This window comes from Brienomyrus brachyistius, chromosome 13, assembly GCF_023856365.1.
Source record: "Brienomyrus brachyistius isolate T26 chromosome 13, BBRACH_0.4, whole genome shotgun sequence".
NCBI classification, from domain to species: domain Eukaryota; kingdom Metazoa; phylum Chordata; class Actinopteri; order Osteoglossiformes; family Mormyridae; genus Brienomyrus; species Brienomyrus brachyistius.
The window spans coordinates 1,943,097-1,962,670 of NC_064545.1; the positions used below are offsets into that span (position 1 = coordinate 1,943,097).

Here is a 19,574-nt window from a genome sequence, read left to right on the forward strand (position 1 = left end):
AGCTTGTCAGTGTGTGGTTTTGTATGGCATGGTTGGCAGTATATCCTTGAGGACAATAAATCCTAAAACCTATGTCTAAAGCTTAAGAATGCCGCATTGAAGGAATCAGGAGTACTTGGCAGTTGGAGGGGGGGGGGTTGGGACTGGCGATCGATGCTGTGATTGGCACTTAATGGCTTTTCCTATTCACCCTTCCTAACCACGATCTGATGGCTGTTTCTGCTAATCAGAGATGTCAGATTCTGCTTGGAACATAAAACTCCAACTTCATCATGGCTTCATCATGTTTAATGATTTAAAAGTTAAGTTGTATATTGGGAATATGGTGCATTCTAGGACTGAGAGACGGGACGAGCCCCGTAGCCTTTTTTAACAACTTTGGAATGTTACAAATAATAAAAACACTTAAGAAGGATGAACAGTTAAAAAAAAAAAACAAACGTTCAGGGATACGCATGCTATGTAATCAGAAAATAACAACGCAAAACATTCCATTAAAACAGATTTCTAAATAGTTTGGGGACTGGAACGCTGCCATTGATGTGTTCCGATTTGTCCCCCCCCCTCCCCCCCACCCAGTGGTGTATTGGTCAAAGCAGAGGCACCTTCAAACAGAACTGGGAATAAAGCAGAATGGCCTGAATCGACAACTTAATAAGCAAAAATCAGACTCAAAAGGAAGAGATAAAATGAAAAGTGGCATTTCCAACAGGAAATTGAAGTGCTGAATGAATGCCTTTATATGATCGATTTTTGGGATATGTAATGTACACAGACATATGCTATAACTCAGCTCATAATCCTTACAGTGGCCCTTCATTCTATTTGATATTCCATAAACTGCAGTCTTCTGACATTTCATTATTTCGTCAATTTCAAAGCTACTATTCCAGCAACAGGGAATGAAAGATCTCCACTGAACAGGCCAGGCTTGCATATGAAAATGAAAGGCCAGTATATCTCACTCAGAAAAGGAAATAAACATGACATAGGGTTCCTGTTCAGAGCACTCAGGAACAAAAGACTTTACAGTCAAGACTAAGAGAAACATAATAGGATCCTAATTGAAGATGGTGGATAAAGGCTGTTGAATATTAGCCGGCAACGTGCAGAGACCATTTCATGTGATGCTACATTCAAAGCTACTCCATAATTTATCTGCCCGGTGATGTCAGAGACAACGACTAGGGACATCAGAGCACTAGGAGCGCTGATAAAGAACAAGGCTTTTGCTTCTGAGAACGTGGAGATCCAGACCCCTGGGGAGCAGCTGCTTATGAATTCATATGGAGATGCTCCTCTGTACCCCCAGCCAATATCCTGCACAGCTCAGTCTAGGGGCTTGCAGTGGTTAATTTAGCATAATAATAATTTAAATTAACATTTGCATACTAGACGGGAGACCCTCTCCTACAGTAGGAATTTAACAACCAAAGAATATAGAGGAGTTTAGACTATACTTGTGCCTGAGTTTTCTTATGAAAAAAAACAGGACTAGTCCGACCGCAGTGATATAAATCAGGAACATTCCAATGTCACGACTTAGATAACCTTTCTGAAAGAAAGGCCCAAGGTCCAATTCCAAACCATTTATCAAATTGAGTACCTCTGCTGTTTGTTGCTACTGAATGTGATGTTGTCATGAAAAGGCTTTGAAAATTCAAGGAGGAGCACATAAAAACATAGGAGATATTTTCAGCAATAAGACTTAAACAGATGGAGAGTTTTTTGGCACTGCAGAAGATACTCAGTCTAGGTACATCTGCAGCCTGGGCACAGGGCATTGTGGTTCACTGTGGTTCTATAAATCAAACCCACCATCTGCAAAGTGCTTTATAACTACTTGTATAAAATAGTATGTCCCCACACTACCAAAAAATGAGCACAGACATCAAAAAAGAGGTGTACTGTATGTTGATTCTTATGTCTGGGCGTTTGTACACCTTATGTATCTGGTTGCAGGGTCCTATTGTAAGCTCATCTTGTGAATTTTGTGTTACAGACTGTCAGGAGCTCTCACAGCCAGCTATAAAGTGAACATTGGTGCCTCTATTCTGTAGCGCACCGAGGTAAACAGATGACGGGATGAAGTGGAACACAGGTACAGGAATGATGGAGAAATGGAACTTGTCCATGCACTGATCTGGAAAACAGGCTGGGAGACTGAAGGCCGATCTGGGGAACGCACATCAGGAATCTGACTAAAACCCTTTTATTCCTTCTCTCTTCCTAACCAGGTTGCTTTGATTACCTGTGACTAAAATGAGCCTCTCTTCCCTTCGTGATCAATAAGCATGTGTCTCCATACAGGAGTTCACACAGAGTTCTCCTCTGCCTTCCTTATTTTATACCCTTTTTTAGTTTAGATTTTTTTTTCATACACCAGAATAAGGCCATGATGAGAAAACACAGTGTAAAATGATTCCCCCCCCCCACCCCCAATAAAAACCAGATGACACCCTGGGCTTCACTGGGTAATTACAAAAGGATGAAATCTTCAGACTACATCTGGAGAAAACATCGCTGCTCAGAACGCGGCCTGATTTACTGTTCCCAGTCCTCGCCACTGGACTGCAGCAGATGGCAATTAGGCAAAAAATAAGATGATCTGACAACTTTCCATTGCTATGGGGTGGGGGAGGGTCCCTTTTCCCCCCAAGAGAAAAGGCCCCGAAAACTCGCCCTGCTGGGAGTTCAAACTATTCAAGGTGTGGCATTGTCTACCTGTTTCAGAGCTGCCTGGGTTTAAGAGAGAAGGCACCCCTATGCCAAAAGTAATCTAGCGTCAAAGAACACAGCCTTCGATATTTTCACCTGTCCTATAGTCAGTCAGTGGACCCACAACAAAAGGAAGACAGCAGACAATAGCTGCTTTTGCTTGCGAGAAAGGTATCCTGTGCACTATGACCTTCCACCATAAGGAGACCGGTTCGATATTAAAAAATGCCGAGTAATGCATGCAGAGACAAGTCGAAATGACTATTCTTTACAGCACCGCCTCTTAACGAACAGCAGTGGTCTATGACCCGCAGATCCCACAGACGTACGCGGTGCCGTGCCACGAAATCTCTACAATTACGGCTGATGGCCACATTCCATCTGCCTGCCTGGATTTATCGCTCTCGGGACGCTCTTCAGCGGCCCTAACGCAAACACAAGCGCGCGGCCCCGTGCTCACCTCCCTGCAGGAGATCCAGAGCCCCCGCGCTCCCGCCGGGCCCCCCTCTGTTGCACTGCTACCCCAGGAGAGCCAAGCGCAGCCTCCTGCTGCTCTGCCTATTCTCAGGCCGTTAATCTGCCCTGCTGATAGAGAGATAGCAAGCCACCCTGCTTTACTCTCCATCCCCCTGGGCTTAGGTTTGCAGGGAGCCTGGGAGATGGATCACCAAAGGGCAGACACCTACCAATAGGCAACCCGAAGTCTCCTGGGAGGCCTTATGGTCCTGTTCCAGCAATAAATCAATAAATCGAATTTGATTTAGTGTAGTACATTTTCAACATTTTCACAGGCAAGTTTGCCACAAAGAGCTTCATAGTTGATTTTTCCAGAGGGAATTTATATTAAAAAAAAAAAAGCAACCGAAATAGGAAAACCCAAATTGGCCATGTGGGAAAAACTGGAAATGAAAATGCTTCAACTCTAACGAGCCTGTAGAAGACAGGAGCACGGATCCCAGATTACAGAGGAACACAGAAAATGGGACGTGCAGCAGGGGTGTGCACCATATCTATACGAGACAGGCACGGCTTCCGCATGGAAAGACCGCCTCGTCTGCCTGTGCACGTGCAGCATTGAAGTCGATTTACCTTCTTATCAAGCAAAAGAAGAAACCTTTCAGTTGCATGGGAGAAACAGTGATAAGATACACCGGCATGCTCATCCTACCCCCGCGCTGCCGGGCTTATCTCTCATTATGGTCTTTATGACCTAAAGCCACATGGGTGAATCAGACCCACGGCTGTGAAGTGTGACGATTAAATAAAGAGAGGAGGAGTGAGAGAAGGGAGGAAGATGAAATGGAGGTAAGGAAAGATCACACCGGCTGAAATACACACATTCAGCCTAAACGGCAGACTATCATGTTGGCCTACGATGGCTGTTTGTATGTTATTTTGAAGGACTAAAAGAGGATGGAGAATAAGTCAAAGAAATAAAAAGAAAGACAAAGAGGTTAAATGTGTGAGGCTCCCTGCCTGACAGTCCCCCACACGCTGAGGTGGCCAGTGTGTGGGCCCCACCCCCCATAGCCAGCATTCGCCTCCTTTCTGCTGATCAGGCAGCAGATAATAGGATCAGCGCTGTGCTGACCCGCCTCCAGAAGCAGGCAGAATCGCCTGCTCACTCTGTGCTGACTTCCTGCTGGCTGCAGGAACATCCAAATAAATAGTCATTAGCACAATGAACCGCAGGACACCAAACCCATCCCAAAGGAGTGCCGGGATACTCAGCAGGCCTGTGGCGCATTGGTTAGCTTGGGAGAGAGCAGACTGGCCCACAGTACAGGCTAAGAAAACAGCCAGTGGACGTTCCTGAAAACGACACACAGGAAGCAGCCTTAAGCTCCGCCTTCACCTGCTGACTGACAGTGGTTCTGACCAATCATGCAGCAGATGTCTCTGTCATTTCCCTAGTGTTCCCCACCTATCGCTACGGTTCCCAAACAACGGGTATGATTCCGAAAGTATCTGTCTCGCGGTGGGGGGGGCTGATATCCAGGGCAGGAGAATAACCAGGTCACAGCGGCCCTCCCCTTATCCAGAATGAATGGGGGTAACATTGTGTGGGGAGAGCGATTAAACGCACGCTGGAGTAACAGCCATGGGCCGTAAAGGGCAGTGCCATGGCACTGAGGAGAGCACAGGCTGAATGGCAGCACCGGTGAGTCTGCAGCGGGCACTTCATTAGCCCAGCGTACCCGTAAATCACGCGCTAGCTCTTCCTGGAAATGAAGCACCTACTTTTTTTTTCCACTGAACACTATTACCGAACAATCGCAGGCCAGCCATGATAATTAGTCTGGTATCTTTGTCCTCTGTCGGAACAAGCCGTCTCTCCCTTGGATCCCCCGCCGCCCCCCTCCCATCCCTCACTTTCCTAATTGATGTCTGGTGGGTGTGTCATTGTGGAGTGGGTGGGGCACTGGCTCCTCGCCTCCTCCGTTCAAGGATGATGTAAGCGCGCGGTGGAAAGTAGCCATCTGAGAGATCCGCACCACATCTTAAATGTTCCCCCATGACTATAACCTGAGATTACACTCAGATTTTATTTGATAATAAAAACAATCTTATTGGAGGCATCAGAGAAGCTATTTATTTGTTATGCTCAAGTATCATTAGCCTGAGCACCAGAAGGAAGAAGCATCAGCGGTAATCATCTTGGGCAATAACAGAATGGCTCGCAACGGCCGTTTGTCGACACTTGAAACAATGAAAAGAAAGTTCATTCCTGAGCTGTGTTTAAAAAGAAATCCATCCTGAATAAAGGTCATCAAGGAGACAGGGCTGCAACTGGGGAACTGAACTGGAGGCTGTGGGTTGCTTCAGCAGGGAGTTCAGCTGCTTCCCAGCATGCACTGCACTCCCTACATTGGCATTTTTGGGGCACACTGTAGATATATTGTTGACAGTCTGCAGCGAGTAGCTAGTCAGTCCCGATTTGCTAAGTGTGGCGAGAAGCCTCTTTGCAGAGGCCTGGATGGTGCGTGCGATTCTCTGCGTACGTGTCATGGAGGCCCATAGCCTCGGCACTCACTCACTGGCCTGCGCCGGCCTGCATCTGGAGAGGATTTAGCACGAGCAGACACCGAAGACCATGATTACATTCAGTTAACTGCACTTTAAACTGATTATGCATGTGCCAAGCTAATGGAGTACATTTGCAAGAAGAAAAATAACATCCAATCAATCTCAATTACTGCAGACCGCACCGGTCCCAAAGACACAGAAGGTAGGCGGTCGCCCTTTGGAGTTTCTCCTCCCGCTGCCCTTCCTAGGATCAGAGGCTTGGCCCGCTGCCCTCAACCTCATTCCTGGGCAGAGCAGTTATGACCTGATCTATTCCCACCCTCAAAAATGTTAGGCAAAGGTTACAGGAGGGTGGGCCACCCACCTACAGCATGCATGGTCTGAGTTGCGGACCAATATTACCAGGAAAATTACCTCAGTAGGAGGAGCCCTGAAAAAATCACAACCAATAATGAAGGTGACCGACATATATGTGTGGGATGGCTCAGTGGGTTAGGATGCTGTACTTGCAATCAGAAGGTTGTGGGCTCTAATCCCAAGGGTCAGCAGAGCAATTTCACCTTCACCCCCCAACTGTTCTATGACCATCTGACTCTGCTTTCTCAAAAAAATGCATGCCACTGTGAATAAGAGTGTTCGCTTACAAAAATAAACAAACATATCAGGTGAACTATATATTGACACAAAGAAGGAGGTGAGTGTTACTACAAATAGGTCTAGAGGGAGCAGTCCTTCAAGAAGGAAGGTCAACAATGATCCATTGGGAAATGTGCCGGAAGGTGCATGGGGGACCCCCCCCCCCCCCCCGGTCCCCACAGCCGTGTAGAAACACCCTACCTCGGGATGGTGGCTGAAAGTCAACCCACTGTACATGCTTTTATTTTGACATATACAGCAGGGATATTTTTAGAGAACCCTAACATGAGCTCTCAAATTATGCTACCCAGCTTAACCCCCTAGTTTAAACCCCACGTTTAATTCCAGTAATTAGAGGGTACGTCTGGTCTGCAGACCGGCACGCGGAGGCTCTGCTTAATGAAAACCAGTGCGATTGGGGTGAAACGTCCACAGAGCTTCCACATCTTACGCGTTACACATGCTGACCTCACCATATAATCCCTTCCCCAAAGGTTAAAAAGTAGCAATTTGCATCACATTTCTTTTTGGTTAGAATAAATAAATATATTCGGAGTGAGGCGAAGTATATCATCAATCTGCATCTCGCGGACATTGTGTTCTGTCAGCCCTCCCATGCCATCCCATAAATCCAGCCTGACAACAGGCCCATTAGGTTGTTCGGTGGTGGGCCAGCGCTGTAGTAGGTCTGAGGACCATGTACTTATCATCCATTAATCACACTTGCGGGTCATCTTGTTGTGAGAATTTTTGTTTGGTACATGCCTGCCTGATGCGGCCATAACTGCTTCCTGATGGCGGGACCGTGCTCCCTTCAAACGCATCGTTATCATACTTCTTGCATTTCTATGGCTCCCTTAGCTGCTTTTTCAGGCTCATCCAAGCAGTAAGTACACAGGGGGCCAGAAGTCCTGATAAGGAATCAGTTCACTGCTTCACTGGTAGGGCTGCCTAACATAGACTAAGACTAAACCATATCTTTTTGAGAAGGCGACCAGGCGAACAGACGGGATGACAGCGGAACATATCTGGGTCAGAGATGAAATGGAGCAATGTATCGTGCAGGTGGTACTGTCGAGGGGGTGGGACCATTGGCATTCCCAGGCAGGCACCTTGGGCCCCAAGACTGATGGGGAGCCCAGCCCCCAGGCACCCCCAGGAGGGTGTCGACCACGCTACAAGAATTGTCTTACATATTTTAAACCTTGTGGTATTTGTAAATATCCTGGCAGCGTGTCTGAGCTTGAGTCGCTGTGACGATTAGAGCGTTCTCTCCTTCGACCATGGTGGCGATATGCCAACGTTACCACTCGATGCGGAGTCATTCTGATCGTGCTTAATGGATGAACTGGGACTGAAGTCTCACACGTCGCATTTAAAGAACATATTCTGACTGTAAACGCAGGCGTCTTTCGGCACACGGAGCAGAAGTGACAGACATGATAAAACACTAGCGAGGGAGAATGGGAAGCCCAGGTCTCATAGGAGCACGACGCTGAATCAGCGAACTCCGACCGCAATTGATGGGGTTTTTCCATCGTGCCGTTTTATTCAGTTTCTGCAGGACATATAGGGATAGGGCCAAGAATAAGGCCTATAACCTTGGGATTGTTATCATAAGAAGAATCAGCACCGAGCTGTGATGTTTACTTTGTGCAGATTGAGTTTGTGCCATTAAGACACTCTGCAGTGCTTCGAGAGAGTGAGCGAGCGAGACTCACGGGTGTGACCTGTGGCCTCGCACACGCACCAGCAGGGGACAGGAACGCAGAGACAAGAGGAATCACACCTTGCAGAAATACGAACCGCTCATCTCGCGACCATCGCAGAACGACACAAAGGAAAGATGAAAGATCAAGTTCAGCATGGATCAATACGACTGTGCAGAGCAATTCTGTCCTTTTCTCTGCATTCAAAGAAAATGAGCCTCTGACCGCCAGTTAAACACCTGGGGTGTTCCTCAATATGCGTACTGGACCGTACTTGTGTTCTTGTGTACCCGTTTAATGTCATCATCTATTGCTGAAGATCAATACCAGTACTCAAGAATACAAGTACAGAGAACAGTAAAAAATCCCGGGATGTTGGTCTTGATCCACTCCACATATCAAGGACTCATCGGTTACATCCTCGTTGAAGGAGACTAATCTCATGATTCATCGCGCCCCAAGTTCGTTCTTGGAAAGCAAACTTGCAAGACCAGTCTTAGCAAGACTACAGGTACAATCTCTGCATTCTTGTATTGAGATTCATCCCTACGGTCAATCTAAAAGTAAGCAAATGACTGTCATCTCACTGCAAGGTGATGCACACTGTCACCTTCATTAATGAACGTCATTTCAGTCTTTGAAGCCGAAGCTGCAAGATTCAGTTGAGAGATTCTGGTCACTTTGGTCCAAGTAATTCCAGGGACTTCTAGGGGGGAACCGTCCAGTGATATTAGTGCACGCCCCCTCCCCTAAGGAAGACTCACCTTGTAGAGTTTGAGGCTGGCCTCGTGCCGGGAGCTGACAGTGTGGAGTCGCAGCTTCTCCAGGCTGTTGGTGTAGTAGTCGCAGGCGTTGCACTTGAGGTGCACTGGGTTGCCGATGGCGACGCACTTGAGGCGCCACTCATTGCCCTTGCCTCCCTCCTTGATGTGCGCCACCAGCTGGTACTTCTGCACGTGCTTGTCGGTCTTGCAGTGCAACTGGAAGTTGGCCTTGAGCTGTGTGGTATAGCGGCACAGCTTGCACTGGTGCGAGTCAGCCACTGTAGCCCGCCACTCGTCCTCGGGCAGTGTGCGCTCCGCGCCCATGTGCAGGCCCAGCACATCCAGGTTGTCCGTGGTGAAGCGGTTGCACACAGCGCACTGGAAGAGCTTAAGGGAGGGGTCGCTAGTCTGCGACAGGCTCTCCCCCAGGGTCATCAGCTCCTCGGACACCAGGGGGCCACCAGCAAGTCGCATGTCCATGGGTATGTCCCCACCTATTGATGCAGAGATGTCGTTATTTTCACATAAAATACCGAATTTACCTACCGGTCTTCTCTGTCCCGCTCATTTTTCATTGATCCCTTAAAACAGGGGTGGGGAACCTGTTCCATGTAAGGCCGTTGTGAGTGCGGGTTCTTGGGATGACCTTTCAATCAGCCAATAATAAAGCAGTGGTTCTCAACTCCAGTCCTGGGTACCCACCATTATTGGCTGATTGAGATGTCATTCCTAAAACCCGCACACACACTGGCCCTCCATGGATCAGGTTCCCCAGCCCTGTCTTAAAATAACAGAAATAAGGTGAATTGAATGAGTACTATAAGTACTGGAAGTCCACACCTTGGGCATGGCACAAATCAGAATAACCTGAAAGTTCAGAGAGGGACAAGCACCTTAAGATGGGAATATAATGTAGCCCGAGTCTGGCTGAGGCACTTCTGCAATCCCCCCTAAATCATCTCCAGGAGCCCAGGGCCCCAGTGACCAGCTTCTCCAGCAAATGGAGAGAGTAATCCCAAACTAAACCCATCCCAATCAGCCGCCTTATAAGGAACAACTTCAATCTTCAGGACGCTTCCAGTAAATCACCACAGACAGAAGGAGCCAGGGTGCAGCGAGCGGCTCTCTAAAGCCAAAAAACAAATAAAGAAAACACTACTTAATTCCAAATCAGAAAAGCATGACTCAAATAAAAACCTACGAAATAAAATTGGAGAAATGCATTGGAGAAAGTTTTATTTTTTTCCCATTGCTAGCCCATAGCTTCCTGATACTTAATCTATCACTCCCCAGACTGCGAGCAGCGACTGACCCAGGCCGTCTTTACATTAAATTAACTCCACCAGCCATTTCTTTACTGCCGTCATATGAAAGCTACAGTCATACTTTTCTCCATTACCCAGGTTATTAGAGCCCAGAGGACCTCTCTGAGATCAGAAACAATGTCCCGCTATACAAATGGACTTTGTAAAGATGTAAACTTGAATAAAGGCTGGGCTAATAAAAATGAACAATAAAGAATAATAATAATAAAAAAAAACATTTAAAGAACGCTTGCGGATCTGTTTCCACTCTGCGGAGCTCTTTGCTCATGTTTTGCCAGGAAGTTTAAGGATCGTCATTACATTCAGGTCAGTCGAGCTTAATCTAAAAGAAAATCCATAAAACAACTATAAAATACAAATGCGACTGAATGGAGAGCAAGGGCATCCGGACAGAGAGATTTACGTACTGTATTTAAAGAGTTTAACAGCAATGAGCCTTACTGAACCACTCCTTTCAAGCCCAGGCTATTCTAATCATTATTTTAACATGAATGATTAACGCTGCCATTATATTCTAAACATGCAAAGTGCATGACCTGGATTTAGGCAGTCATCAGAGGACCGTGGCTGGTTAAAGACAAACTGGCCAGTATAATCTAAGGCAGTGATTCCCAACTCGGTCCTCAGGGACCCTCAGACAGTCCAGCTCCTGGTTAGTAGGGTGACCAGATAATCTATGTCAGGGAGGAGTCTTTGAGCTAGGGCCGAATTTGTGAACTGTCATTTCAGTTAAAAAGACATGAGTTTCACTTTAGCACTGAGTTCTTGCTGTGTGCTGATTGGTCAGTCTCCTATAATCATGCACGTGTCACTAATGTTATTGTGAAACACCTGGATGAGTCTTTCAATCAAGAAAACAAAGCAGTCAAAGCACAAGAAGAACTGAACTGTTCAACCAAACACAGGAGCTTTTCAGTTTTAAAGTAGTTTGTAAAACCCGAAGTAACTCGAAGAGTCCTCCCTGACAAGGATTATCTGGTCACCCTACTAACCAGGAGCAGGGAGGGAGCAAAAACATGGACTGCTGAGGGTCCCCGAGGACTGGATTGGGAAATGTTGATCTAGGGAAGGAATCAGAGATCCATATTATTACTGAATGTGACAAAATCGTTACTAATGCCAGGGCCTCAATATATACTGAGAAACAAGCTGACATATGGGCACTTTAACAGCTTGTATCCCCGCAGTCCCAGACAAAGACAGAACTGCATTCGGACCGAGGAAGGTCTACAGTGACTTGTCATGCAGTCAAAGAAGCTGAATGAACAGATCCTGTGAAAGAGAGCCTGCGGGGGTAAGGATTGACCTATCTGCTTTGTGAAGGCCCCGGGTTGGGGGGGTGGCTCTCATTCACTGCACCCATCCCTCTCTCTCTCTCTCTGCCTGCCCACTGATGGCTACAAAAGAAAACCGTGCTGGGTTCAGCAGGGCAGGTGTACCCTGAGGCAGCCCACAGACCGAGGGCTGAGACTCAGGCCGAGAGGCAGAGAAGGGGGCGGAGTGAAAAAATGGGGGGCGAGTGCCCATGTGTTCCTGACTCATTAACCTTTTACCTCCTAACGCCCTCCGAGTGAAGTGGACCTGGGAGTGAAGGAGGGCTGATGAAGCCCAGCTGATCCTTTTAACATGGGCTGGGAAATGGTACTATTGTTACTCCTCTATTAGCATGTGACTAAACCCGCTGCACTAGATGAGGAGACGGGAAATCCCACTCACACTGCGAACGCCGTTTGCCATGTTACCGTTTTAGCCTTTTGTTCATCTAAATCTCACACAGTTGGGCTCTGTTTGAATACAGGGAGCTGACGGCGGTATGAACTCCCCCTGAACTGGAATCAGGCTTTTCTGGGAGTGTGGGAGAATGTGGGATTGCTCCCACGGGCAGTTGGATTGACGGCGGCCCCCGGAAATGGAATCTCACCGAGTGAGGGGCCCAGGGCCATCATGCTGGGGTCCAGGTGGAAGCTGCTGAGCAGAAACTGGGCATCGGCCCCGGACGGGTCCATCTTGAGGCCAGGGGGCAGGTTCATGTTTTGGGACAGGTAGTACTGGTAGAGCTCCGCCTCGGAGGGGGAGGGCAGCCCCCCCAGGCTCAGGCGGCCATGCTGTATCTGCGCCACGTTCTGCTGGAGCAGCATGACGTTGTGCATGTGCTTCTCACTGGTCATGTGGATGCGCAGGTTGCGCGCCACATTGGTCTCGTAGTCGCACACCTCACAGCGCCACATGGGCTTGCTTTTTGGCTTGGTGGGGGAGGGTGCACCACAGGCCCCGCCCACGTGCCCAGCTGATTGGGCCGGGTGGTGTGGATGGACAGGAGGCTGTGGAGCCGGGGGCACGGGCACCACGCCCCCTGGTGTGTGGCCAAACACCTGCTCGCTGGAGACGGGCACGGAACCACCGTTCTGCAGTGTCTGCATGTTGTTGAGATGCTTGTCCGACTGCATATGGATGCTCAGGTTGCCCTTGGTGGTGGTGGAATAGTTGCAGACCTCGCAGCGGAAGGGCTTGTAGCCACAGGTGTAGCTCTCACCTCGCGCCAGCCGCGGGTGGCTCTGGCCGCTGCTGCAGTACATGCAGGAGCCCCCCGAGTCCGGGTGCTTCTCCTTCATGTGCGCCTCCAGCGTCTGCTGGTATTTGTAGTGCCAGTTGCACTTGGGACACTTGAGCGTCTTGCACGAGTTCCTGGAGTGCATCATGGTCATGTGGCCACCCAGGGATCGGGAGGAGCCCAGCACGGTGTCACACTTGGGGCATTCGACGCCACTGCCTCCGGCCCCGTGGTTCTGAGGGCACTCCCCTACCCCAGTGAGGTCGCACGGCATCCCAGGGTGAAGGTGCGAATGGCCATGTCCGTGGGGGGAGGGGTGAAGGTGGTGGTGATGGTGGTGGTGGAGGTGGTGATGGTGCAGCAGAGCCCCGCTATCATCCTCCCCCTCAGCTGGGCTATGATTTGGTTCAGGAGCTGTGGCACTGTCTTGATTGGCACTTTCGTCTGAGGCAGCGTGGGGGGGTAGAGGGGGGGAGGTGCTAACCGGCGAACACGCTGGCATGTCGTCTTTGCCCCCTCGGCTGGTTGTGGCCACCCCCGGCATGGGCAGAGAGGCCCCCTGGCAGTTAAAGCTGAAGGGTGGCTTGGAGCTCCTCCCTCCGTCGTCTGCTGAAGCCCCACCTTCCAACGTCCTGCCTGAGGAGGAGGTGGAGGCAGCGGCTTTGCCCGCATGCGTGGGGCTGGCTGCAGGACAGCGGCCAGAAGGCTGGAGAGAGCTACTAGGCATTAATAAAAGAGATTTGGAAACGCTTTGGTTTGACACAGCTGGTCTCCCCCCTTCTCCACCAACGCTACCACTGCTGCCACAGGCCTTGGGAGTGCCTTCCTCCCCTTCCTTATCTTCTCCCTCTTCTAATGACACTTCCTCCCCCCCTGAGACCGCTTCCATGCTCCTCACAAGTCCTCTGCCCTCTCCCGAGTCTCGCTCCCTGTCTCCACCCCTGGGTGTGCCATCTCTCCCAGCAAGCCCATCTGCTCTCCCTGACTGCGGAGGCTGCGCACTGGAGTCTTTGGCAGGGTCTGAAGCTGAAGTGAGAGAAGACGACTTTGGGCTTCCCAGTGCTCCCAGTGTCAGGAGAGGCCCCAACGGGGACTGCTTGAGGCCTAAATCAGAGTCCTTGCTGAGGAGAGCCTCGCTCCCTCTGCCGTTGCTCCCTGGGTCTAAGTGGACCCCACTGAACGTGCCATAGAAACTCTGGCCTGAGCCGAGGGGCATCAGCGTGGGCGGTGAGGGCGAGCTTCTGTTTTTTGGTTCCAGGAAGCTGATGAGGGGCTCTTTGTCCTTCCCGATGCCTTGGATGATGGCCGAGGCGTGCTTGTGGCCCAGGAGCCGCCGCTCGTCCTCGTTGAGCGTCATGCGGTGGTCATGCACAGCGTGCGTGACGAACGAGCGTGCGTAGCCGAACGACAGCTTGCAGAGGAAACACATGAGGATGGGCTTCCCTTTGCCGTACAGGGCCAGCCCGTCGAATTTGGAGAAATCAACATTGTTGGGAACATCTTTGGACACGCAGGACTTCTTGGCCGAACCGTCGCTGTTCAGGTAATCCTTGTTGCTTTTGTGCCGCACGTCAAAGACACGGAAACTGTGCAGGACGGGGCTCAGGCCTGTCAGGGTTGAGGTACTGGGGAATCCTTGGTCTGAGGGGCTGAACCACTTGGCGAAAGATGAGGCTATGTGGAACGTGTTGATGATCTGTGGGTAGACCGAGGGAGAGGTCCCAGCAGCCTCCCCCACCTTCCCTGTCCCAGGCAGGGAGTTTGCAGGGAGCAGACTCGACACTGCACCCCCATCACTTTGGATGAGCTGACTGAGACTCTCCACGACATAGGCCGAGCCATCAGGCTGGTAGACAATCTCCCCAGCCAGGTTCTCCACATCGCTGCTCTCCTCTCCCTCCTCCTCCTCGCTCCCACTCTCTGCCATGCCTCTAGGTTGCACCTGCCGTTGGCGCACAAGAGTCGGCATGGCCCCTTCCTCAGGATCGATGGGCAGCAGACTCGGGAAACAGCCATCTATCTCCATTTCATCCAAGTCATCCAGCTCCTCATCCTCCTCTTCTCCACAGCCAACCCCTTCGTCTTCCTGTTGCAGCCCCAAGTTTCCAGACTGCTGATGCCTTATCGCCGAAACTATGCTAGAGGCTGAGAGCACAGGCGGACTCTGGGACTGCTGCTGCTCCTTCAGACTCTTGTGGGGTATGCTGAGACCTTGGACCCTGGAGGGGTAGGGGGCAGAGAGGGACAGGGGCTCCAGGGAAGGGGTCTGGCTGCCGGGAGGGACCTGCACGTTAGAGAGACTGTTCCAAGGCTGCGAAGGGCACTGTTGCTGCTGGGATGTGGAGAGGGCGAGCCCATCGTCTGTCCCAGAAATCACAGGAGACTCACAGCTTTCCATGCTGACGCCTACATGAGGTGTTCATCGCACCCAGGCCTACGAGAATGAAGCAGGAGAGAGAGGATGTTACAAGGTTAAGCACTGCTTCATAACATATGGGGGTTGGCTTCATAACTGAAAGTACTCAGAAGCATCTCAGCAACGTGACTCGCTTTATGAAGAACACGCTTTATGCATGTGTAAGATTGAATTAGTCAGACAACACACATCAAATTAGGTACTTAAGTGCAATACTTATTAAGCAATAAAATATCATCTGCTGTTATTATTCTATACGTTGCCATCCATCACCTTCCACTTCCAACCTTGTTTTGCAGACCCATCATGAGCTTCTTTTAAATAAACATCCAGTGAAAAACAAATTATGTTCATGCATTAATAAAGAGGGCCGACTGTGATTACGGTGAAGTCTTGGGAACGCTGTACCTTCGTATGATCCATTTACATAATTGTGCAAAACATTAGTGCTGTTAAACACAGTCGCTGTAATGTTCCTTCACTTTAGAGTTCCCTCACACGGCACTTAAGTCACACAAAAAGGCTCACGGAATATTCAGCGAAACAAACGACTGCACTAACACGCCCTTTAACATTCCCTTTAACTCCTGTCACCTACCTGTTGCTTTGCTGTAAACATTCATGACTAACACTATCCCACTGGCTGTTAGAAATATATGTTGCAGGGGGAAAACACGGTGATAAACGCACAAATATACCAGATCCTTTCAAGAATCTCTTTGAAATTAATCTGAAATATCATATCTAATCTACTCTCTGAAATTAGCTAGATTCCAGTTTCCCAGTGAGCTCCCTACATGCTCAGAAAAAATGGTAAATAATTGAACCTTTGCTTGTCACTGGGGGTGTACCCTCAAGGGTCTGCCAATTGTAGTCTCAGCTGTAGGTAATTGTACCATTCACGGTACCGAAATGGACTCTGGGGAACATTCTCTATACCTTTGGGATGTTCCTCAAGTCCATTTTTGTACCTTAAAAAGTAAAATTACAAGGGTACAGCCCAAGTGACAAGCAAAGGTACAATTTTTAACCTTTTTTTCTGACAGTGTAGAGTCACTCCAACAAAAGGAGACTCGTGTTAGCAAGTGATATGCTGAGCCAATAGCTTTATTAAAGGGATGCAGGCGGCATTGATTAAGGGAGGTGACTGGACAGAAAGCAATAACTCTGCTCTGGTCTTTAACCTTGAATGGTGAATATTAAATGCAGAAAGCTTCCCAGAACAGCGCAACGCAGAGGCCTAGCCTATTAGCGCATTAGCCGCCTCTAGCTCATTGATTTTCTTACAATGAAACTGTATGCCTTCTGTGAAAAAAGGACACAAATAAAAAAAACATTAAACAAAAATTTGCACACTACTGAAAATAAGCCAAGGGGTCGTTATTGAGGAATTTCCAAGCTCCCGCACATGTAGCTAAATTAGCTTGACGGACTTTTAATGTGGAATGAGCAAGATAGGATAGCCAGTCATGTGACTCTCTCGGCCTGAGGCCTGCAGCTCCGTGGTAAGAGGAACACTCTGACATGTACAGCACCTGTACTTTTCCTGGGGGAAGGGGCTTCCTGCATGGGACAAATGCACTGCATGCATGAGGCTGACCTCAATAAGAAGCAGCTGTAAAATATAATACTTCCTGCCAATGTGAGCTTGGCCATCACTGTTCCCCCCCAAGAGGATGCACAAGTCAGGCGTGGGGATGGTGTGCAGCTCAGCGAGTTAGGATGCTGTGTTTCTGATTGGAAGGTCACTGGTTCAAATCCCAGGGTCAACAGAGTGATTCCACCATTGGGTCCTTAACCCCTAGTTGCTCAATGGACTGTGGAATCCTGCTTCCTCAACAATGTATGTTGCTGTGGATAAAAATGACAGCTTATAATATAGTAAAGGTAAGTACGCACATCTTAAAGCACAACCAATACAGACTAGCTGGGAAAAAGTCTCCATCCTCTTAAGCTTACAATGTACATTCCCCTGCTTTCAGCATAATCATGGAGTCCACCCAAACAGGAACAGTAAGCCTTTGTGATGGAGAGTTGAAACATTTTCCAGCCTGTGCTTCTAATGACTAATAACAGAAAATGATCCTGTTCCTAAAACACACAAAAAAAATAGAAATCCAACAAACAAACTCTGACAACTTTCAGTCCCAGGGGTCTCACAGTCATTCAGAGCAGATGAAGTGATTTTGTTATTATTATTTAAAAAGCCAACCTACTGAGACAAATGCAGGCCCAGAATCCTTCCCTATATAAACCTGAAAAACCTTGTGGCTCGCAGCTGGGCACTTGCAGAATGCCTGGCGGTTTGCTTTGTCTATGGAATGAATGTATGAAACTCGGGTTTGGCACCACTCAAGGTGTGAAATCTCGCCTTGCCCCTAAAGCTCAGAGCCATGTTGGAAAGATATCGTGACACAGTGAGACAAGCTCAACACCCCCTACATACCCCCTACACACCCCCTACACACCATATCTGTAAAGAGCCCTTGCAATGCAATCCAAAGGAAAATGAGTCGAGTTCAGGATGCTCTTGATAAGGTAGCATTTGATTTTGCAAGACAGATCCAGCAAACCACTGTACTCAGTGGACAATTATTAATAATTAATAATTAATTATTAATAATGCTACCTTTTTCCAAAGACCATCAATATTTTTGTCACCTATTAGTTGTTAGACTGAGATCTTTCACCAGTGCACCACCCGTGCATCACCAGTGCACCACCTGTCACCACCCCCTCCTTGGCCTGACTCACTTCTTTCGGCCAAATAACCACCAGGTAAAACTGCACCAGAATCTCCACGGAGAATGAGACTTAAAATCGCATTTTTTTTCACATTCCGAGAAATATTAAAATAATTTAAAATTAAACATATTAGTTCACACTAAATTCATAATTCAAAGCAACTGTAATAAGTACCTGCTCTTCCAATAAGTATGTTTTTCCCCCTTTTCAATTCTAAAGAATTGAAAAAATAAAGGATCTAATCTGTCTGTAGAGCTACGCGTGTCTGTCTCCATGTCTTGATCGTCCCTTAGTATAACAGCAGGGCAACTCTGCTTCCTCTCCTACTTAAGGAGGCAAAAAAGTCAGCTCAGGTCGATGGCACTCAGTCAGCAGACAATGCTTCCCGTAAAATCAATGATGTTCAGGTCTAGCTATCAGTCTGACAAGCAAAAATAACTGTGGCTCTGACGGGACTGCAGGTGGGGCACTGCTGCAGTAGGGAGAGCAGCAACTCGGGAATACTTCAAGGGGCATGAAGTGCCTGTGACACCCCCACCGCACCCCACCCCACCCCACACTGAAAGCACTGTACTGCCCTGCACTAATAACATTATAAAACCCAACAGAACCTTCAAGGGAATTGAAATCCGTATTTTTTTTTAGGTAAGTACGTTGTAAATCTGGGATTTTAACTGCTTTTTTTTTTTTAGAAGAATAAGCCGGAAATATAAAACATGAGCAGCCACAATGAAAGGTAACCTGCCGAAGCTCTGTGTGTGACAATAAGGACCCTCGCTCTCCAACAGGACACGGAGTGCAGAGCCATGCGGCCGAGGCACCGAGAACTTCAAAGCTAATGCGGTCCCCACATTTCACACGTGTTAAAAAAGCCTGTGAGGCAATTACAAAGAGTTAATTAGCCATGGGTTAATTACCTAATTCTAAAGGAAGTTAGTTAAAAATATAGTGTGCAGGGAGACATGGTGAGGTATGGGCACTATGTGGTAGGCAGGGGGCCCCCGGCAGAGCTGGGAACAAGCTGCGGGAGCAAATGGGGGGGGGGGGGGGGGGGGGGGGCTGCCCGCATGCACCAGGCAGAGTCAGGAGGGCACACGTTCAGGTCTGCTGCTACTTCAGCTGTCAGCCGCCGTGTCACAAATCAGCCGATTTTCCACAGTCTCAACAATGCAAATCAAACACAGGTGACAGTGGTCAAGAAAACACTGAATTCCCCATTAAAGTGAAATAAATAAGTAAAGTTCAAAGCGGTGTGTTACCACTTTCATGATATAGAGCCCAAGGGCAGCACACAGTCACAGGCCGCTCAGCGAGCCTCCCCCAGCGGATCATCTGTGCTCTCTAAATGCATTACTTATCTGCGGGATAAAGGTATCGATGTATGATCAGAGATGAGCAATTGCACTCCTACCACAAAACCTTCATTTGACCCCAGGCAACTTGGCTGACACCGCACAGCATTGGACAGGAACCCAAGGGAGGGGTGACAGGGTGTGGGAGAGGGAACACGTCAGACTGTGTGTGTGTGTGTGTACGTGCGTGTCACTGCGCATGTGTAGGAATAACTGGCAAGGGGTGCTATTTCTCTGTGACCAGACCCAAGGACTGTGTGTCATGTTAACCCCGGAAGATGACCTCACACTAAAGCAGGTCAGGCTCTCTGGGGTAGCCCATGCCCCCCCA

The 19,574-nt window shown here is 48.7% G+C and overlaps 1 protein-coding gene across 2 annotated transcripts in view; it reads right to left on the reverse strand.

The window, feature by feature from the left end:
• Positions 1-19,574, reverse strand: part of LOC125706243 (zinc finger homeobox protein 3-like) — a 125,356-nt gene that overhangs the window by 67,073 nt on the left and 38,709 nt on the right. The window contains exons 2-3 of one of the 2 annotated variants that reach the window (XM_048972830.1): positions 12,101-15,164; positions 8,855-9,348 (exon numbers count right to left, since the gene is read on the reverse strand). In XM_048972830.1, the coding sequence (XP_048828787.1) occupies positions 8,855-9,348; positions 12,101-15,128 (3,522 nt within the window). In that variant the 5' untranslated portion in view covers positions 15,129-15,164. The remainder of the gene's footprint in view (positions 1-8,854; positions 9,349-12,100; positions 15,165-19,574) is intronic. The other variant, XM_048972831.1, reaches the window with a different exon arrangement.